At 38.5% G+C, this 23431-nt stretch overlaps 2 protein-coding genes across 2 annotated transcripts; one reads left to right on the top strand and one right to left on the bottom strand.

Annotated features, from left to right (window-relative positions):
• The first annotated feature begins 598 nt into the window (after positions 1–598).
• LOC110797899 (protein S40-4) lies at positions 599–1531 on the top strand. The gene has a single exon (XM_022003025.2). The coding sequence runs from the start codon at positions 740–742 to the stop codon at positions 1241–1243; it is 504 nt and encodes a 167-aa protein (XP_021858717.1). The 5' UTR covers positions 599–739; the 3' UTR covers positions 1244–1531.
• A 13264-nt stretch (positions 1532–14795) lies between these two features.
• LOC110797913 (homeobox-leucine zipper protein REVOLUTA) lies at positions 14796–22886 on the bottom strand. The gene is made up of 18 exons (XM_022003048.2): positions 22027–22886; positions 21776–21935; positions 21139–21224; positions 20947–21037; positions 20745–20840; positions 20516–20629; positions 20344–20427; positions 20099–20245; positions 19943–20017; positions 19554–19660; positions 19188–19371; positions 18554–18742; positions 17516–17596; positions 16665–16799; positions 15868–16184; positions 15667–15772; positions 15225–15374; positions 14796–15140 (listed from the first exon to the last, which is right to left on the bottom strand). The coding sequence occupies exons 1-18, from the start codon at positions 22293–22295 to the stop codon at positions 14991–14993; spliced, it is 2541 nt and encodes an 846-aa protein (XP_021858740.2). The 5' UTR covers positions 22296–22886; the 3' UTR covers positions 14796–14990.
• Positions 22887–23431: the final 545 nt, after the last annotated feature.

The raw sequence follows: 23431 nt of genomic DNA, 5'->3' as shown, positions 1-23431 counted from the left end.
ATAGGGAAATGTGAATGAATTAAATAAGGGATAGTGGGAAAATTTATGGTAAAAAATCATGTCCAAAAATAGAAATGGGAAGAACATATAGAAACGCCCGAAATAAAAACGGGAAGAACATTTAGGAATGGAGGGAGTAAAAATTTGTGCAAAGATAAGTGTAACAACTAATGTGGAACGGATGGAGTATTTACTGTGCCTATGTAAGAGGAAATCTTAAACAAAACTAAAAAGACAATTGCGAAAATAGTAAACGCTCTCTTCATCTATATCCACTAATCCATCCATGTCAAATTGTGAAACTCATCATACATCATAATATCCCAAAATAAGTGAAAACATACACGTCCTCTTCCTTAGAATCAACCTGCAATTTTATTATTATTACACTCTTCCATTAATTACCAATAAAACAAAAACAATTTTCATGATAATAGTAAAAATAAATGTACAACACTTGGCAACTCCTCTTTAGAAATTATTTTCTTTTTTACTTATTTCAACACTTGGCAACTGTTTAAAAACACGCAAGGGTAAATTGTCATTTTCAAAGAGAGAGAAAATTGATTGGATTGAAATCTTATCCGTAAATCCGCATTATAAATTTGCATTTCCTTTCTAGTATCAATTGCCAACTCCATTTCCAACTACCCAATCGTTAATCTTCCATTTTTCATTCTCTCTCAAACTTTTTAAAAAAACAATAATAACCAAAGCAAAAATTATCTGGAAAACAAAAATGGCTAGTGCGAAGAGTTCCATGATGGCGAGGAGAAAGAGTAACTACCGATTCTTGAGCAATGATCTGATTCAACCACCGTCGATGAAAACCTCCGCTACGACGGAGTTGGAGTTCGATGAATCCGACATTTGGGGCGTGTCGACTCGGTCCGACTCGCCTCCGAGTTGGAGCAAGTCGTCGAGGAAGTCGATGACCGCGCCGACTCCAGCGAGGGGGAGGCGCGCAGGAGACGCGTCGTCTTTGCCGGTGAATATACCAGACTGGTCGAAGATACTCCGGGAGGAGTACAAGGCGCATAAGTGGAGTTTCGGCGAGGATTTAGTCAATGATTGTTACGGCGGAGATGACGACGGCGAGGGGTGGGTGGCGCCGCATGAGTATTTAGCGAGGCCGCAAATGGCGTCGTTGTCATTGCATGAAGGAAGTGGGAGGACGCTGACAGGGAGGGATCTAAATAAGGTTAGGAATGCAATTTTGGAGAAGACAGGGTTTCAAGATTAGCATTTTTATTTTTGAGAGGAGTCGGAAAATAACAAGCGGATTTGAAGATATTATTGATTTCAATTACTAATATTAGTAAATTTTAGTAGAGAATTAGCAGAAATAATTTGGGAATTTTTTATTCCCAGATATGGTTTTTTTGAATTTTGTTTTTCATCTTAATTTTGATGATGATTAAATTTTTTTTTTGAAAAATCATCTTCCTTACTTGATGTAATTTTAATGTGGTATATTGTGATTAGAACTCCATTTTTATGAAGAGTTTCTGATATTTTTTTGTTTGTTTGAGGGAAATGAAGAATTTATGCTTTTATTACAGGGATTATCATTTTGAAGACAACATACTCATCTTGGTTTTTTTTTTTTGGGTAGAAAGAGTTACTTAATCCATTACTTAAGCAAAAAATTACAAGGCATCATAGTTTCAAATAGTTTCCACTCTTGGTGGAGAAAAATTACAGCCATCCACTTCATGTGGCACAAAAATACAGTCATCTATGGCGCAATCGGGATTAGATTGTAATGTTTCCAAAAAAGAGATATCATTGTTTTCAGAAATAGTATCAGCTTTGTTAGGGGGAGGGTGTAGACTAACTCCTCAATGCGACAGATTCAACAGCCTCCTTGCCTTCCTTGCCACATGGTCCACTTCCTTCATCAATTCTCGCCTTCTTGATTGCAAAAACAGATTTCTTTGGCTTCTTAGGACATCCCTGCATTTTCCATATATGTTAGAAAGCCATGTGGTTGGAGTTGTTTCCTCGCCTATGCTATCAACTGCCACCTTACAATCTGATATTACCACCGTGTCCTCCCACTTATTGACAGCAGCCCAAGAGAGAGCTAACAAGATTGCTTGTGTTTCAGCCGTTGTAGCTGACACTGTTGTTGTGGTACCAGCAACTCCATCTATATACATGTTGTTCTTATCCCTGCAGATAATTGCATAGGAAGCAAGCAAAGAGGTAGAGCAAAAGGTAGTGGATACCTTACATGGGAAGGACTTTGAACAATATGCATTGGCCTATTGGGGGTGGGTTTGGGTATTTCAGTTTTGGCAAATTCTTTGGTCAAAGAGATTGTTTGAGTGACCCAGAATTCAATGGGCTTAGATCTTTTTGGAAAACCCACATGTTTCTTCTCAACCACATTCTCCAAATACAGAAGATAAAAACAGTTGCATGTTCTATATCTAACTCATCTACATTTTTACTTTCAAAAACATTTTCCATGAACCAAGTTTGAAAATCTGAGTTAGTGCATCTAACTTTGGGGATAAACTTGACTTTTGACCAAAACTCAACTGCCCTAGGGCAGCTGTAGAAAATATGTTCTTGATCCTCTTGAGCATTAGGGCAAATTTACATTGAGCATTGGGGATAATCTGTCTGCTAGCTAAATGGTAGGCAGTGGGCAGCCTATCCCATATGCAAAGTCAAATAAACATTTTAATTTTTGGGGGACATCTAGCTTTCCATATTGCATTCCATTTTTTGTTCTGAACTGATCTGGGAAATTGATTTTTCCAAATATGGTTGTAGGCTGTTTTTGAGTCAAAGTGAAGGCCTTGGGATAAGGTACAAAAAGGGGTGTCACAACCAAAGCTAGTAAGAGGTATAGCCTGAATCCAATTAGCTAGATCAGTGGGCAATTGAGCAGCTAGTTCATTCAATTTCCACTGGCCATTTTGGATGATTGAGTCTAGAGTTAATTCCTCCTCACCTCTATTAAGGGGTCCAACAATGATTGATCTCAGAGATCCTTTCCCAGTCCAGTTATCATTCCACAGATTAATCTGTTCCCCATTTCCTATACACCACCCAGTGAGTTGGTTATACAGATTCCACCCTTTACCCACATTTTGCCATATATGAGACCCAGTCTTAAAGGAGGCAGGAAAGGCTCTATTGGACACATATTTTTCTCTCACTAAGTTGATGGCTAAGTTGTCAGCACTATTCATTTTCCAATAGAGTTTAGTCATGGCTACTTGGTTCATGATTAAAGCAGATCTGATTTCTAATCCACCTACTTCTTTTGCACTACACACCTTATCCCAAGCAACAAGGTGGACTTTCCTGTTTTCTGATTCATTGCCCCACAGAAATCTTGCACAAGTTTGGTCAATCTCATGGAGAGTTTTCTTAGGGAGGGACAACACCTGCATGGAGTAGCTAGCAATAGCAGATAGGGAGGATCTAATCAATACTAACCTACCAGCTTTAGACAAGGATTTGGTTTTCCAAGAGTTCAGCTTTCCTCTTATATTTCTGCAGATATAGGCTAGTTGGGTTTGGGTTGGTCTCTTATCAGTGAGAGGAAAACCTAAGTAGGTTCGAAGATCAGGGCTTTGCTCTACTTGTAGTGCTAGAGTGAATAGTTCCTTTTGATCACAAGGGGTGTGTTAGGAAAAGTATAGCTTACTTTTTGAATTGTTCATTTTCTGCCCTGAGCATTCCCAAAATTGGTCCAAAACCCTTTGCATGCTATGTAAGGTTTCCCTAGATGTATCCCCAAATAGAATTAGATCATCTGCAAACATAAGGTGTGTGATTGGGATTCCTCCTCTTTTGAGAAAGAAGGGTTTCCACTCCCCTTTGTCTGAAGCCTCATAGATAAGGTCTGTGAGGTATTCCATACATATGATGAAGATATAAGGGGATATAGGGTCCCCTTACCTAATTCCCCTAGAAGTTTTAAAACTATTGGATGATTTCCCATTCACTAGGACAGAAGTTTGGGGGGAGGCTATACATTTCATAATAAGGTCACAAGAACTCCTATCAAACCCTTTCCTAGCTAGGAAAAATCTAATGAAATTCCAATCCAATCTATCATAGGCCTTCTCTAAGTCTATTTTCAAAGCAAACCACCCCTTTTTCCCTTTCCTGTTTTTCATAGAGTGTAAAACTTCAGTGGCAGCTATGTAGTTGACATCACATCCCCTCCCAAGGAGGAAACTGTTTTGGTTAGGGGATATCAAGTTCCTTAGGTGGGGCCTGATCCTATTTACCAACACTTTGGACACAATCTTGTAATTTGCATTGCAAAGGCTAATGGGTCTGAACTGTTTAATGGTTTCAGGGTGCTCAGTTTTAGGGATGATGCAAATAACAGTTTCATTAACTTTCCCTGGGAACTTTTTAAATTGGACGACTTCATCCACAAATTTGTGTATGTCTTTCCACATGACACCCCAATGTTGCTGGTACACATGGGCATGGAGACCATCTCTTCCTGGGGCTTTCAGAGGTCCTAACTCAAACACTGCTTTACCTACTTCTTCTACAGTTGTGGGCTGGTCTATTTTAATGCTACACATGTAATGGTGATTGGCACACACAGGGACAGTTGGTTCAGATGTGAAAAGAGTGTTAAAATAATTGACAATATGAAAGGTTAATTCCTCTCCTTCCACTTGCTGGCCCACTTCAGTATTAAGAGTGGTGATTCTATTTCTTCTCCTCCTAACAGTAACTGACTTATGGAAGAAACTTGTGTTTTGATCCCCACAGGCTAATCAATTAGTTCTAGCTCTAGTCATCCAAAATTTTTCTTCTTGTTCAAGAATTAGATTTAGATCTTTTGAAAGCTCATCATTCAAGTCAAGAAGGTGTTTGTTGAGGGGTCTAGTTTCCAATGCTTTTTGGATGCCATATATTCTAGCAGACAGATTTTTCTTGTTTTTGAAAAAGTTTCCAATGTTTTCTTTTGCCCAACAGGTCATCATTTTTGTCATATTAGTCAGTTTATCCACAAACTCAGCATTTAGATTACTCCAGTTATCATCTACCATTTTTGCAAAACCTGGTTGAGAATACCACAGTGGTTCCATTTTAAAATCTCTTTCTGTTGGTTTAGTAACAATTCTTTCAGGGTTAGCAATTAATTTAATTGGGTTATGGTCCGAAGAGTCTCTTGGCTAAGTAGTAACAGTAGTAGTAGGGAAACGGTCAAGCCAATGCATATTGGTCCAAGCTCTATCCAATCTTTGGTAGATAGGCTTTTCTTTCCTTTTGTTATACCAAGTAAATCTACTTCCCACACAACCAGCATCAATAAGACCACATCTATCCATAGCATCAATATATTTATCTACCCTTTTCATTTTTACTGGACGACCTCCTAATTTTTCCGATTGGGACGTGACCTCATTAAAATCCCCCATTACTACCCATGGTATACTCATATGAGCAGCTAACTCAATTAAATCATGCCAAGTTTCCAGTCTACTCTTATATTTAGTACTAGCATATATAGCAGACAAAAAGAATTGATACTCAGGTTTAGTGTTTACCTCTATAATGCCATGAATAGCATGCTGGTCTGACCCAATCAATTTAAAATTGATTCGGGGGTCCCACATAACTACGATCCCTCCAAATAGCCCGTACGGTTCCGCCATAACATAGTTCTCGAAGGGGTTAGATTGAAAGCTGAGGATGGTTTTGAGGATATGTTTGGTGTGGGCTTGGCTGGTTTTGGTTTCAGTCAGAATAATGATATCTGGACGAGGCTCAGTATACAGGTGGTAGAGGTTGGTTCTGAACCCTCGACGAGCCATACCCCTGCAATTTCAGGCAACAATAATCATTGGATCAGGTGTGTTGCGAGTTCTGGAGAACTCCTTAAACTTCTTCTGAGTCAGTGGATCTATCTTGTCGATGAAATCCCTGCTCCTCATGCTCCATAGCTCCTTCTTCCTTGCCACAAATTCCAACTCCGCTTCCCAAATTTCCTGCTCTATCTCCTTCACTAGATATGTCTTGATCTCTACTTGAGGGAAGCTCTCTGTTGTTGATATGACCATCAGGCCATTGGCCGTGGCTCCAACCGTTCCTCTCAGTGGGGATCTGGATGACAATTGCCATGTCTTTCGCAATTGAGGGAAGATCGGTATAGGGTCGTGCATAAATTCCAGTTCCATTGGTATTATCAGCTGTCCCATTTTTGCTTCTGCACTTGTCATCCACCATCTGACGAACATCTCCAGGATCGGGCATAGGGCTTTCATTGTGTTCAAATCTGGGAGATGCACAGGATACATCGAACCGCCTTTTTTTGGAGCCATGAACATGTCCTGGTATGGTGTCTCCACTACTTGAGGGTTGAGTACAAAAGACCTTATCTTCGCCGCGCTGACCATGAACCACTTGGAGGGGGTTTTGAGATAAAAATTCATATCGTTGACATGAATCTCCGGGAAGGTTGGGATCGGTGCTTCTTTGCAGACATAGTGGTTGGGAATGTGATCGCCGGTGTCCTCCATAACTGGGATTGGGTATTCCAGAGGGAGTGGTTGAAAGGGTAGGGTGAAGTTGGGATTTGGGGTCTTGTGACTCTTGAAGTATCTGGCTATGTATGGAGGTGGTTTGGAGAAATCGTTGTCCTCCGACGACTCGTCGCCGAAGTCGAACATGTCGGAGTCCAGATTGCTCGAATCCAAGTCGATCGACATTTTCAGTTTGAGAGTGAGTGGGTGAAGAAGGGAGAGAGATGGAAGATGGATTGGTGTTCAGATTGGAGGAGAGAGAGTGGGCTTTTGTAACTGTGGGGGGTTGAGAGAGGAAAGTGAAGGGTTTTGCCTGATTAATGTTTTAATTGGTTATGGGAAAGGTGGATGGTGTTTTGGCTGATGGGGTATTGATTGGTGGACTTTTCGGTGGTTGAATATCCACCGTTGGATTAGGATTAGGTTTTTGGTTGGTTGTTGTCTCTTCTAGACTCTTCTCTTTCTTGCCGTTTCTTCCGATCTTTTGGCCTGCTTTGCCTTCTTTGTTTTGGGCCCCCAGTTGTGTGTTGTTCTCAATTTGGGCCACTAAGTTTTGGACCACCTTCTTGACCAGCACAGGTTGCTTCCCACTTGGACCCACTTTCTTTTTCATTTGAAAACCTTGCTTCTGATTAGGCGCCGAATTTCCTTGCCTTTTTTTGTTTTTTCCTTCCCCTTTTTCTGAACTTTTTGTTGTACTCTTACTTTTGCTTGTACTTTTCCTGTAGCTTGTCTTTTTGTTGGAGACATTGATCCATGGGTTAGGATTAATCTTCCCTTCTTTCATCAACGGTTGTTGATCCCTTTGGTTGCTGTCGCTGATTAGGGTTTCCTCGTGGTTCTCCTTTGCGCCGCCCTGCTGTTCTTTCCTCTGTTCTGTCTCTAATGGACATCTGCCCACTACATGGCCAATGGATTGACATAAAGCACAAAAGAACGGGGTTTCATCGTAGATGATCATTTGTTTGAATGCCCCCAACCATACTGCTTCCTTCCTTGGCGACGCCAAATCTAATAATACTTGGATTCTTGCAAAGCGCACTCTGTTTTGCTCAATGGCTCTGTTATCAGTTTTTATGCAGGTGCCAATTTGACTTGCAATTTTTTGTAACACTAATACAGAATGGAACTCAATGGGCAACTCCGGGAGGGTAATCTATACCGGAATCTTAGTGATTGTATCTTGCGATGGCTTGAAACCCGGTGTCCATGGTTGCACTAATACCATGAAGTTAGTGATGAACCAGGGTCCATTCGATAATACATTCTCCCTATCTTCCTCTGATGGCAAGGAGACATTGTATAACCCCTTCCCCAGGGCAATTAGTTGCACTGGCGACTTGATTTTCCATATTCTTTGCAGAGAACTTTTGAGAAACTCCACCGAGAACGACTTTCCCACCACTTTGATAATTAGGGAGTTAATCCATCTTACCGAGATTGTTTCAGCTTCTGCATAATCAAGGCTAATGAAAGCATCAACAGAGGGGTCGAAGTTTGGGGGTGGGTTGGCGGCTACAATTGGGAGTAGGGAGGCATGGGAGAACGAAATTGCGAAGGGCTCAGGTTGGTTTTTTAGGGTGGCTGCATACGACATTTTTGGTTTGGGTGAAAGGTTGGACGGAGGTGGTTGTTGGAGGGGTGATTGGGGTTGAGTAACCGAAGTCGAGAACCGCTGTGGGCGAACCGTAGAGCTGCCTGGTGGATCTGGCGGTTGCGGAGGGGGGGGGCTCTCTCTCACTTTCTCTCTCTAGCTCTCTCATCTCTCGACTCTTAATAAGCTCGTCAACTTGTTGTACTTCTCGTTACTCATCTTGATCAACATTTTCTCACACAGCTGATATGGGGCACGCCGCCCTCGTATAAACTATGTAATTTGATGTTCCGATTGAGATCTAATACTTATTAGGCTCACAACTTACTCTTGAATGAACCTACAAGGTCACACCAATGACATATAACATATCACCATTTTAAATGAATCTAAAAATTCATTTAATGGCTTATCGGGAATTCAGTTCGGAAAACATTATTATGCGATAAAATGTTAGATCATAATCGTACATCGTATCGCGTGTATAATGGGTTGGGTCACACGAATAATCGTTTTGTACGACATTAGATCGTAAAGTTCTATACAATTAATATTGGCCGCAAGGCCATAGGCATGCGTACGAAGGAAATTCAGCCCACGAGCCAAGCGCAAGGCCTGTGGGCGTAGAAATGTGCACATTCACGCACAACAGCACGCGGCCCATGGCCCTGCTGTAGCGTGCACGCACGCGAGAGGAACAGCGCTGGCCAAGCAAGGCCCATGTGTTGTGAGGCGCAGCGCGCACAACACCCTTGAGTGTTTCGGGGTTGCAATGCATGTTTTGGCCGGCCAAAGGCTTTTGAGCCTTGGTCAGTCACCTTGCTTGTTCTTCAAGGGTTTATTAGATTAACCCTATGTTGTTTTCCATAGTGCGACGATACACACAACACACAAGAAACCCTAATTGCGAGTGTACCTCCAAGTGAGATTTCACATAGCCAAAATATCTTAAGAAAATTCTAAGCTAACGCAATCTAGGCGGATTAGAACGTGTCGATGGACGATTGTAGAGGAACTATACGTTAAGTTCTTGATCGTATTTGTGAGGCAAGTGGGAGTACACTCTATGAATGTATGTTATGTTTAATCCATACTTTTACATGTGATCTTGGTTTTGGTAAATGTTTCCGCATTGTTTATTAGATTCCTAACATTATATTACACATTTTGGAACTTGAAACTATGGGTGGTTGAGAAGAAAAAGACCGATCCATCCTTGACCTAAGCGACTTGCGAGAATGTTGAGACTGTTTTGCGAGCATGAAGTTGCAAGGAAAAGGGATACTAGTCTAATTGACCAACACCAATGTCGACCTCTTCAATCCGACGGAGCTACAACAATGGCGGTCCCCTTGTATGGGACGAGTGAAAGTAAACAGTAACGCAACATTCACTAAGGAAGGAAAGGTTGGACTTGGAATGGTGGTTAGAGATGAGGTGGGAGATGTACTTACGATTGGTTCCTCTCCTCAACTCCAATATGAAAGAACGATCATCTACTCAAGTATTAGTTAATGACATTATTTTGTTTGGTAGACAACTTAATTTTTGTGATTTTGGTTTTAAAAAAAATGTGTTAAGGATAACGTAGTTATCCTAGAGGATTGAACATCGTATGAGATAGAGTTATATTATATGATATGAGATAGAAGTCTATAGGACTTAAGAATGCTACGAAGTGTAGATATGTTAAAATGTTAATCTAGAAAAATCTAAATCTATAATGTTCCCCACAAAAATCTAGTAGTAAAGTGTGTGAAAAAATCTAGATAAAATAATATCTAGAATTTACCTAAGAAATATCTAGATAAGTGTTTAGAAAAATCTAGAGGTAGAAAATTCTAGAGAATTATGTACAACTATAAATATGTTGTATGTGCATGAGTTGAGGGGTGAGCCCATCAAGAGAGCTCCCACAAAAAAAAAAAAAAAAAAGAGTAATGGGTAGAAACAAGGGTTCTACCAAAGAGATAAGTGAAAGATATGAGCTCTCGCAAAAATTGTTGTACAATTTTATCAATGCAATTTTTTTATATAATTGAGGTCCATCAAAACTTCCGCGTGCGTCCTCAAATTTCTATCATGGTAACAGAGCCGGAAAAGTGATTACGACAAAATTGAAGACCGAAGACCCAAGACATTAAGGGTTACAAAATTTGAATAAAATATGGAAGAGAAAAGAGGTAAGTTCTAAATCTAAATTTTTTTAAAGAATAACAAATATGGGAAAATTAAACTAGAAGAAAAAATTTATGGAGGAAAATGGAGAAAAATAAAGTTGATGATAAAAATGAGAAAGGATGAAAAAAGATGAAGAATAGAATATGTTTTGAAGAAGAAATTATTTGAAGGATGCTAATGACAAGGGCATTAGTAGGGTAGATTGGTGAAAATAAAAAGGAAAGAAAAAAAATACAAACTTTTAGGAAAGACCGTCTAACGGTTAGACCACTTTGTTGTCACCAAATAAAACCGACTAGTTAAACACTGAACCAATTAGTTAAACAATGAAACTGATTAGTTAAGCAATGAGATCAATTAGTAAAAATTTAATGAGTTTTAGTTAATAATAAGTTTGTTAAAAAATAATAACTATTCGACTCCTAAATTTAACTATTTGTCTTTATACCTTAACTATTTTGTTATTCAATTAGTTATGATTTTATTACTTTTAGTTATGTTTTACACTATTTTAGTTAGTACCAAAAAAAATGGTCTAACCGTTAGACGGTCTTACACAAAAGCTTTTGAAAAAAAATCACAAAGAGAATTTTGGAGTTTGCTAATGACATGAGCATTAGCAGTGATGGTGGTGACATGAGCACCACAACAAAAGAAAAATTTGGAGAAACAAATGACATGGAGAAAATGTAAAAGAAAATTTTGAAGTTTGTTAATGTCAAGAGCATTAGCGGGATGATTGGTGACATGAGCACCAATAACAAAATAAAACTTGAAGAAACATTTCAGCAGATGACTGGTGACATGTGCATCAGTGGGATAGTTGGTAACATGGATACCAACGAGAAGATGATAAAAATGTATCGAGAAGATGGAGGTTGGTAACACGGGTGCCAACATTGGAACTCAAGCGTTCATATCGTTTGGTGGTTGGTGACAAGTGCATCAACGAGATTTCCGAAACATGAAACATTTTAGAGTACAAGATTTTTCAAGATTAAGGGGGAGTGTTAAAATGTTAATCTAGAAAAATCTAAATCTAGAATGTACCCCACAAAAATCTAGTAGTAAAGTGTGTGGAAAAACCTAGATAAAATAATATCTAGAATTTACCTAAGAAATATCTAGATAAGTGTTTAGAAAAATTTAGAGGTAAAAAATTCTAGAGAATTATGTACAACTATAAATACGTTGTATGTGCATGAGTTGAGGGGTGAGCCCATCAAGAGAGCTCCCACAACAAAAATATGAGTGAGGGGTAGAAACAAGGGTTCTACCAAAGAGATAAGTGAGAGACATGAGCTCTCGTAAAAATTGTTGTACAATTTTATCAATGCAATTTTGTTATATAACTAAGGTCCATCAAAACTTCCGCGTGCGTCCTCAAATTTCTATCAAGATATCTAATTTGTAATATAAATAGAGGCGCCCACAAATATGAGACAAATCAAATATATCCTTAACATATTACAACTACATTATCTATCCTTAACAAAATACCTTGTATTAAGGTGGCACATATTATGGCTAATGCCTCTAAACTTTGAAGAGGACTTAGTATGGTTGGAGGAGTGCCCCCGAATGTACTTCCACTAGTCTTAGCGGGTAAATCTTTGATTGAATGAAATGGCCACTAATCGTTTTTTGTAAAAGGAAAATTATACATTTGCTCTCCACTAATCGTTTTTTGTAAAAGGAAAATTATACATTTGCTCTCCTAAAATCTATCTCCCCTCTGGATGGCGTAGTTAGTAAAGAAAACTTATGGAGAGTGTAATATGCGACATAATGGGGGGATTATCTATTATAAAGAAGAGGAAGTCGTGAAAAAAAAGGGAAACAAACGGAAAACGAAAAGATGGGCCCAACAAAGGGAAAATTTAACCGTTACCATTAAGTGGTGGTAACTTTAAAGGTTTACCATTAAGTGGGTAATTTTGAAATAAAAGTCTACTAGTATGGGGTTGTGCTAATGCATGGGATAACTATAAAAGTAAAATCTTGCTAAATCATTATAATAACAACAATACATTCAATTTGATATACTTTATCATTTTTCAATCAATTTTACAACAAAGTTAAAATATAATCAACCGAAGAATACTTGAGGGTGCAATAATCTACCCCATAAGGTTTATGTCACTGTCAAACTTTATGTGGAATATCATCGCAAGTTTAACTTATACCCTAATAAACTTTAGCCTTTTTTTTAAATATTGTTATAAAACATGCGGTTTACTTCTAAAATCAGGTAACATGCAATCTAATTTTTTAGTCAAAATTTATTTCCCGAATAATACATTATTTAATTTTCCGTCCTAATAAAGTTAGAACTAATAAGCACCACTATTGATTAAAAAAATGTCACAAAATTGATATTTTTACGTTGGACATCTTTTCATATTGGTTTAAACCATATTTTGGCATTATATGAACAACGTTTCCATTTAAAAGATTCCGTGAAAGATTTTTGCTAATTCCAATTGATGTGTTTATGGATATAACCACTAGTTTCCTAACAAAATAATTTTTGAGAGGTATACGTAATTAAGATATAAGGTCCAACACTAAAATTTTAAGTACATATACTTACCAACCATTATAGAATGGTTACATAGGAGTAATATTTTATTGAAACAACCTATATTTTAAGAGAATTGTATTATGTATTTATTGTGGTTATATTATTAAGTCTACCGATAATAGTTTCTGACTACTAACATAGATCCACAAAAGAAAAGGTTAAGACCCCAAGGATGCTTCTATAAATCTGATACGAAATCCCACATAAATGTAAAAGTGACCCTTAAATGGAAGGTACCATTGATGAATAAATGCAAGCAACCCAAAACAGCAAGTTAGGTGTTTCACCCTTTGAATATGTAAAATGGAGCATAACACTTGTGGAGTTGTGGATGTATACAATTACACAAGAAACGACCAACATGTTTTTATTTGTTGTGCTTGTGATGCCCAAAACAAGCAAGTCGTTGAGTGTATTGCCAGCACTCTTTATTTTCACTGCATGCTACTGTATAATACACACTTATTGTTAGGATTGACTAGTCGTTCAGAGCTGCAATCTGTATTTGCACGCATCCCGAAACATTTAATGGGCTACTGTTTTTGGTGTTAGCACCTGGTTCATACTTAGAGTAAAACCAGTGGTTGACAAAAAAGAGTTGGTCATCAAATAAAATAAAAATTTTCTCTCTTATATTTTACTCATGACCAACTTTCATGCTCAATCATGATTCATGATCACTAACCCCCAATAGATGACCAATTAAGTTTTGTCATCTTTTTCTCTTTTCTACTTTTATCCTACCCATACCAAAATAAAGAATAAAAAATACTCCGTAAACAATATTATTTACACTTGTCCTCAGTTCCTCACCATATTCTATGCCCAAGAATTTGTTTTGGTCATGGGCATGACCAAAACATGCTTCTCTCTCTTCCCTACTTCTTAGTTCTTATCTCTCATATTTATTTATTGTTTTCAATGATCTCTCTCTCCTCATGACCAAGCCATGACCAATGGTTGGGTACACTCTTAGGGTGAATCCGGATTCGGGACGAGTTCTAGGTGAATAGGTTTTATTTCTCTTCCAATTGTTGTTGCGGGGTATCGAACACGAGTCTTCCCTACCGAGTTCAGCCCCAATCACCACTAAACCAACGGACAATTGGTATTTAATGGGCTACTATACAAACACCTACTTTCTTTTCGATCAAGGAAATGATTTTGGCATACCTTGTCCTCTATACAGTAACAACAAAAATTTACACCGTCAATTTCTCAAAACAATATACTGATTAGAATTGTAAAGATTTTACTTTCAAAATACTTTCATTACTTAAACTATGCCGATATGAAAATGATTGGTCAAAGTTATATCTCGAAGACCGCAAAAAAGTCAACTAGAGTACACATCCAAAAAAAATGAGCTACTTTTGCTACACTGAATATTAATATCGAAAATGATAAAGGTCGCAACATGCGACCTTTAAGCCGTGTCACAATTATGACATGGCATGCTTATGTGTCATGATTTAAATTGGAAACTAAAATATTTAACTTTTTTAACCTATTATACATGTTTCAAAAAAAAGTAGGGAAATCTTAATATTCTAATTTGTTTCCTTTTTTATCTCGAATACCTTATTTACATATTTTCATAGTAAAAATAATCTGATGACGCATACCCTACGTGGCGTCTATGTGTACCAATTAAATTCCGACACTTAAGATTGCGACAACTAAATGTTGTCGCAACTTGCGACCTTTATCATCACCCTATTAGTATAACATTAAATATGGGTGCAATCTCCACTAAATATTGGATAGATACCATATCAATCAAGTGGATAAGCTTCATCCACCTACAAAGTGGGCAGATTTCCAACCATTGACAAGCTCAAGATGTGTGACTGTCAATGGATCCATCCATCCTCTGCATCTGCTTGAATTTGGCAGTAAACTTCTCAATGACATATTGAAATTATGATGGAATTTTGCAATTAAATTTAATATAATGCAAGTCTTGTCTGTGATAAATATTACAAAAAATTTCGATCTCTACATATCGACTGTCCTGCCTTTCTTTACTGATCAAACATCCTTCCTCTTTTTGTCTGAAAGAAACAAAACAATTTAGGACAGGATGGATTAAATTAAACTTTTACCTAATTATGTTTCACACAAAAGACCAATTCACAAAAGTGAAGGCAAGACAATGGACTGTAGTCTCATCTGCAGCAAAGACTTTCCATGCAATTGCCTGGTCATACGAAACATGACGGCCCATGGTCGACGTGCATACTCCAGCAGGCAAGTAAGCATAACCCTGAGAGAAATCGCAATTTTAAGAGTCCATATATGGAAACCGAAAATAATTTACATAACGGGAAAGTGAAGTTCAGCAGCATACCAGTTGCATTATTTTTGGAAAGTCAGAGCATAATGATTTTCGCCCTGATTCATCAAATATTTTATCTAAGGTCACATCTTGAAGTGCCACTAAAGTTGTCTCCAGCATATCAAGTCCTGCTTGGTTTGCGAAGATGAGAACTGGAAGAGACTGCAAAGTAGATAACAATGGGATTACATTTCTGAAACATGATTCCTTAGAAGTAAAAACCTGCTGGACAGATGTTCTAATAAATTAAATTAAATCGTGAACAACCCCTGATAACACGGTTAATCTAGGTTTAACTAGAGTCAACAACATTTTTCGAATTGAATCAACTGCCATAATGATCAGGAAATCCAGCACTGAAAAGTGAGTAACGCCATACTTGGCAAAACATGCATTCTTATAGAGAAAATATGGATTAAAAGAAAACAATAATTTAATGGCGTAATCACCATACCTTCAATGAGCAGCAAACAATAGCATCCTGGTGATGCCAGAGATGCTTCAACACTGTGTCATCACTGGCAGAAGAAGTCCTAAGCAGTTCAGTTCCCATATGGTAACTGCAGAGAAGACGGTCACAGGATGATATACATCGTTCTTTTATTGCCTTGAAGGATCTTTCCTAACTAGCCACAGGATACTGAAATTGACATACCTATAACTTCGACATATCCAATGGGCCAGGGTAAGTGCCTCTGGAGAACCTGGAGATAATCTTGGGCCCACTGTAGGACTTAATCCCGAAGGAGATATTGCCGTGGCAACCCTTTGCACTGAAGATATCACAGTACGAACATATTGGCGTGCCATTGTCGCAACATTTTCTTGCAGGCTAATCTCAAATGGGAACTGGAAGGCAATGGTCAACACAGAACGGGTGTTGCCAGAAGTTGCATCAGCAGCTCCATGGTTGGTTGATGGACCCACTTCAAGACTTGAAGTCAGGTCAAGCGTCCGATTTGTTGCAGTTTCCTATGCGTCAAATACAGAAACAGAAAATCCATGAGTATTTCATGATATTGATGACAATTCCTGTTAAATAACAGCTGGGGGGGGGGGGGGGGTTGTTAAATTGAGAAGGGGTGGTGGGGGGTGGATATATTTGAAGCACAGAACAAAGTTTTCAAAAACCAAATTTGGATTTACAATGGCCATGATGAACGCAAAAGAGGTTCACTTCTTTATAGCTCTCTGTACAAGCTACACACAACCGGCTATCTCAAGTAGATAGTAAAAGAAATTAAGCCAGGCACAAAATTAGATAATCAATATTATGAAAGTTATCAAATGTTAGGCTTTGTGGGAAAAGACATTGAAATGCTAACACCTAGCCTTAAATACAAAGCTCTACAACTTAGCCTCTGAGAAGAAATAGCTCAAGTGTTCAGGACAGTTTATTTCAGCAAGCACTGCAGAGGCAATGTCTGTTGCAGCTAGAAATGTTAAACTTACTGGTTTTGAATCCAAGGGAATAATTCGGAATCCAGATGGAACCAAGGGAGCATCATCTGGAAACATTTCATCAATTGGCGCAAAAACAAGTTCAGAGCAGGCTCCTACCGCATTCTCATCTATTCCACTGCATATCTGCTACCAAAGTAAGCAATTAATACAATGATTTGAGCAACAAATGGAGGAATGAAGTCAATGAACACTAAAACATGAAGTAAGAGCAGTACAAAGCAGGGAGAGAGGTTGTTAAATCCACTCCACGCCAGATTATTAAAGCATGAAGCCAATATTACAAAAGTAGACTAAGGAATTCTTCATAAAAAAATCAGGATACAAACAGAACTCTGTTCAAGAGTTGGAAAAAACGGAAGTAGCTTGTGCCAGATTAAACAGTAGAACAAAGTCGTGTCTTCATAAACCATGCCACAAGATAACCAAAATGAAAAACTTTGAATCATTCAGTGACAAATTGATAAACTTAGATAGGAAAACAAATTTCCGAGCAATTGAACGTCTCAATGGTTTCAATTACTTTGGCATACCAAACTCCAGTCATTCAAACATGAAAGGGTGACGGCAGCCTACTTCATCAAAGGCTCAAATTGGCCTTTACTTTTTACAATTATAACTGATAGCTTAAAATTTTAAAGGTTTAGCAAAAACAAGGATGTTGATGATGTCTAGTGATGGGGATTCTTGAAGCGAAACATGGTTAAGGAAGCTGGGATGAAGAAATACACATTTAAGGTAGCATAACAGTAGAATAATCGGATAATCATTGCCAAAATTATAACTTAGGAAGACCTAACAAAGTAGTGAAAGCCATATGCTGCTGAGATTCTGAAAGATACCTGTAACAGATGGATATCTCTAGAGATATAAGCATCTTCTGGAGAAAGAGAATGGCCCTCCAAACGAATCACCTCAAGCATCTGTCATGCATACATTAGATAGAATGACTTAACCAAGCAAATTAGGATAAGGAAATAGTGGACAATTATCTGCTGACATCTTAGTTTTAAAAAGCGCGCTTTTTTGCGCTTAAAGCTCGGAAGCTCAGAAGCTCACAGGAAAACGCTTCTGCCAGCTGAAGCCTAGCGACATACAAGAAGCGCGAGCTTCCTAGCGCTTCGGTGCTTTTGCGCTTCTTAGCGCTTTTGCGCTTCCTGTGGCACATCATGGGCACATCAGGCCCTTCTTTTTTACAAAAAATAAAGCCCTGTGACTCTAATCTTCTTTTTTAAAGTATCACGTGATTTCTTTTTTTTAAAAAGCGAATATTTGGGAAGTTTTTGAAAACCCTAGTGCAATTTTCTCCCGCAACCGGATTTCTCTAGCCTTCTCGTCGGATTTCTCTAGTCGGATTCTGAATTTTTCTTTCATCGTTTTAATTTTTTTTTTCATCTTTTCTTTCCATATTTTCTGAACTTTTGAAATTTTATTATTTCTTTCCGGGTGCGCTTCGCCTACGAAAAGCATGCGCTTTCGCTTTGCGCTTAAGCTCCAGGGCCCTTTTGTTTCAGTGCGCTTCGCGCTTTTTAAAACTAAGGCTGACATGCAAATTTCTGTAGCAATACTACTCCGCATTACAACACCAACAGATTCACCACCTCTAAGTAAAATGTGTTTCCTAAAAGATTTTAACCGTAAACAAGATGTGCATAGTGCATCCATGACCATGATTAACTGACAGAAAAGTTCCAACTCAAAAAAAAAAAAAAACCAGCCACACTTCCAAAAAAAAGTCCAACTTATGCACTTGTTGACAGTTGACACTCAATCAAATGATAAAAGATATCAAAATTCCTGCGGTGCTCATGTATTAAAGCAGCATGCCAAACATGATTAAGGGAAAAAAAAACAGAAAATACAAAATAAAATAACCATACTTCTTCATTCTCAATTGTGTGCCCAAGAGGCATGATAAATTGACTTCCAGTAAATCTTGTGGCCCTCATTCCTGGAAATGCATATGCATTTGACTTCAAAGCTGCTGCAGAATAAGCGTCAACACTAAAATCAGCCCACTCCGACCGATGCTCCCTCAAAAATCGAACTAGCACTGCAGGAGGTACATTCTGCACAGAGATGGTTCGTAAAACGAAAATTCATTAACTCCTAAACCAGAAAGATTCAAAGATAATATATCAAAAGGCCCAAAACAAATCAAGCCTGCCCACTTCTAGATAGCTATGGCGTTTTTGTAGCTTTCTAAAGTGGGCATATGACATTAACAATTTGTGAAGCATAGATCTAAATATGACTTACAATCTCCCAACCCCACCTTAACCAAAAGCTTTGAGTAGGAAGAACAGAATAGGAACTTATTATCCATAGTAAAGATAAACTTTGTCTTAATGGAAAACCGTGTAATTCCAACAAAAAGGTGCGAAGCCGTATAAAGAAGAATTCAAGCAATCAAATTACAGTATCATTACAATAACCAGATCAACAGCAAAGAAACAGAACAACACAACCAGCAAACAGAATCACAGTTTGTAGAATAGAATCTCGCGGACTTACCTGGAGTAGCATAGATGCCTTTGCACACAGGACACCACCAACCATAGGAAGTGAACTGGCAGCATTCAAAGTTGCCATGAAATTCTTCGCTGAATTACAGGAAATTATGACATCTTCAGCACCATCACAAGTCAACAATGTCCAACCATCATCAGGGAATCCATTAATAGCATCATTAAAACCTCTGGAGCAGAATAATAAACAGAAGTTAAAAAAAAATAGAGAAGGATTTTGGAAATAATAAACAGAGGAACCAAAGCGCATAAATGTGGCCATCACTTTCACTTGTGCACTTGAAGAACCAAGTATTTACATAGAAAAGCCACCACAACAGACAACATGGTTATCTTAGAGCTACAGAAATACCTGCTCAATCTCTGACTAAACGTGCGTAAAACCGCTGGTTGCCTACCCAGGCTATATACCACCTCCCCACTTGTCTCTTGTGCAATTTGTCGGATGTAGCGTAAAGCCTAAGTCAATAAGGAAAAGTTGGTTAACTTAGGACATAGCGTGATACTTTAACTTATTTTTTTATTGGGCTCCTTTGATGCCATCAATAACATGTCACTAGTCCCTTTGTGGTTCGTAACATTTAAGTAATGAAGTATTACTTCGTACCACAGGGAAATTTGCCCTGTTACTCTCCATTATAAAAAAAAAACATGCCTCATACCCCAAAACAGCTGTATCAAGAACAGTAATTCTATGCCACTAAAAATTAATGACTAAATTAGCTGTAGAAACAAACTTACTGCAATTGTCATTTTCTGTGCCACTACTTTTGATGACTGATATAATGGCCGCAGCACCTCTGGCACACTCCAAGCCTACAAAATTCATTCTGTAAAGCTTTTGTCATAGTAGTAGAAAATATTTCGAACACTGAATGGCAAACAAGCACAACAAACCTCAAGGTTAAGGTGATCTACTATATGGATAATCGAACCTCCGCCGTCACACGGCCTAATGAGATAGCCACTTGGAAGCATATCAGCTCTTATAAACTGAGGAGCAGCAGTGTTTGGTCCAGAACCGGATAGAGATCTCTCACAAACCTTTAATGCATTCACAAGGAAACAGCATCAGCTACAGTCCTCCTGGTTTATAACAATAAACTACGAAGTATATAAACCCATTGGCAACGACACCATACCACGATACTGCCATTTTCTAAAGTTGTGGTATATCGCAGAGTCCAAAAATCCCGTGCAGGGGCCAAAGTTGTTGGGGCATATATCTGGAGGAACCAAGTTTAGCAATCCATGAGGAAATAAACATCTAAAAGTAGACAGATAAAAAAGAATCAAGTAGTACTCCCATAAAACCTGTGTATAAATAAGTTCAATTGTGCCTCCATTTCCAGCAGGAAACATAGTGAATACTTCAAGGCTCCGGCAGTCCCGGAACCATGATGGACGATCTTTAAGGATCTCTGCGATCTGGCAAATGGTTTAAACATTGTAATACTCTCTGATATGTTGCTGACACCCCACGAATATTAAGGGAACGTCAAATAGATATCATCATATCAAATGTGCTTCACAATCAACTTACCTTGGAGGGCTCTAAACTAACAAGACCGCAGGCTCGAGCTGCCACTCCATTGCAACGATGTGAAATGGCAAAGATCCCAACCGAATCCGGACCAGGCTGCAACATTTAGCAAGGAAACTGCTTAGATTGGAATGTCTTAAAGGAAAGCGGTCAGGGGCTTAGTCATCAATTGAATTCCTAGTTACAAGCATAATTTCAAAACCTTCATCCCAGGCATCTGAACCCAATCAACAGCAGTTCCAGTTGCCTTGGAAAGGAACTCTGCCAATGTCTCCTCCGCGATAGACAGGAGTCTGTCAACAAACACAAAATAAAGTGATATGGATCATAAGCAATGAAACATATCACCCACTACGGCATAGAATTGGACAAGAAAGTACACTTGAATCCTTACCCAGCAGGGTTATTGGTGTCTCCAAGAGTATGCTGAGTAGTGGTGACCACAGACTCACAGCTTCCATCAGTGGCCGCAGTTGGTGGCTGTAAGAAAGTATCATTACATCCATCAAATTCTTCTACAAAAATCTTAAGTACTTACAAAAAATTAACAAATTTCAACTGAATTATCCTTGCACCCTGAACATCTTCAAACATAGCATAACTAATCTACTTTACCCAATTGATATTTACATAATTACATCCAAGTAGTGTGACAGGAATGTGCTAGAATAATGGCATAAAGGGAAACAAGTGTACCATAACCCCACATTGAATATCTAGTAGACCATAACAACAATGCATAAATTGAAAGCAAGTAACAAATTCACAATTTTGAAACTTTTAATAGTTCAACATTTTCGGTCACTTGAAAAAGGAGGACCACCAAGAAAAATGTAATAAAACTTAAAAACATCCCAATATAGTTAATGCAAAACAGAAATATTTTGTCAAAATCCCAAGCTTGAAAAACAATTTCGGTCCAGATAAACTACAACAATATACCTGATCTAGACAATAATGGAAACAAGATCCAAATAACAGCATTTATAACCAATTAATTAATTAAATTTAAACAAGAAACAAAAACATACAGTATGAAGTTGTTGCCGCATAAACCCATTTTCACAAACCAAATGAGAAACCTGCTTCTGCAACCGATCATTCTCTTCCATCAACAATTTATTCATTGCTGATAATTTTCTATTCACTGTCTGCAACCTCGATGACTCTTTCCTTTGTTTTTCCCTACACCTAAAAACACCGAAATTCGCCATCAAAACGATGTAAAACTTCTTGAATTCAGCAAACCCAGTTAACAAAACTATAGCTATTAAAAATTTACCTTCGATTTTGGAACCAAACTTTGATCTGTTTAGGCTCGATGTGAGAGAGAATAGGACACTCCCGAATCAACTGCTGCCGGCGTAACGAGCTCGGTTTCGGGCACTCAGCGTAAACTCGTTCTAGAGCGTCCACCTGCTCAGCGGTGTATCTCACGTACTTACCGGCGTCTGCGGATGAAGCCGCGGCTGCCGCCGCCGCCAAGTGCTTGCTCATTCCGCTGCTACCTCCGCTTCCACTGCTACTCTCTCTGTGCGCAACCATCGCCATTTTCTCTCTCCTCTCTCTCTTAACTCCACTTCCTCAAATTTGAGAGAGAGGGAGAGGCGAACTGGGTTTTTTTTTTTGCCTTTGAAACTCAAAATCTGATAAAGCCAAAAACTACAAACAAAATTTGTACTTTTTAAAACTAATTTCCGAAAATGTACTAATTATTAAGTACAAACAGAGCTTCAACTAGATCAAACTACAAGATTTATCCCTCTGTGTTCCTGATCTACCCAAATAAAATTTAAAAATAAAAAGAAAAAGGAAATTAGAGGTAGAAATTAGTAGAATTGTTGGAAAAATAAGAGTGAAGATTTGTGGGCTTTGTCTGTCTAAGTTGAACTCTGAGTTGAAGGATGAAAAGAGACATTTGGGAAAGAAGGAGGAGGAACCCTAAAAATGGAGAGAGAAAAAGCATCCATGGATGTCTGTTGAAGAGTGATGAGTCATTTCTGCAAAAGGGTAGAGGGGAGAAGGGAAAAAGGGGTTTGGAGGAGAGAGAAAGAGAGTGGGAAGGGAACAGTGACAGAGTGAGTGGGTAGGAGAGAGAGGGGGGAAAAGGAGGAGGGAGAAAGTGGTGGTTGATTTATTTGTTTACTTAATTAATTGAATTTAAAATACGAGTTGCCAAATAGGTTGTGTTTTTGCTACACATATTTCATTTCATTAGGCTCGTTTCTCAATGATTCTGGGGACTGGGCCCAGCCTTTCCGTTTCCCATTCTTTTCTGTATTTTTAGGGCGTTTGGTTTGCACGGGATAAAGTACTGAACAAAATAAAATAGATGGAAGAAAAATAAATGCCTTTGATATAAGGTGTTGTTTGTGTTAACATTTGGGCAATGGTTCATTTCACATAACTTCTCTCTCCATTGCTCCACCACTTTCCCCTCTCCTTCTCATGGTGGTGATGCCTCCTCCTTGTTATCTGTTCTGCCGCCAACCCCCTGCTTTGGTCGCTCCTCTCCTCACTTTTTCGTCGTCATCGTCGTCGCACTCTCTAGATCCGCCTGTGCCGCCACTTCTCTCCCTTCTCTTGTTATTTCACCATCTTCATAAGAAGGTCAAATTGGATCAAATTCGACCATGAAAATTTCAGAATTGGAGTTTTTATGGTCAAATTCGACCATTAAACATGAG

This window comes from Spinacia oleracea, chromosome 2 (assembly GCF_020520425.1).
Source record: "Spinacia oleracea cultivar Varoflay chromosome 2, BTI_SOV_V1, whole genome shotgun sequence".
NCBI classification, from domain to species: domain Eukaryota; kingdom Viridiplantae; phylum Streptophyta; class Magnoliopsida; order Caryophyllales; family Amaranthaceae; genus Spinacia; species Spinacia oleracea.
The sequence above is the reverse complement of the archived record's forward strand: the minus strand, read 5'-3'. Positions and strand labels throughout refer to the sequence as shown.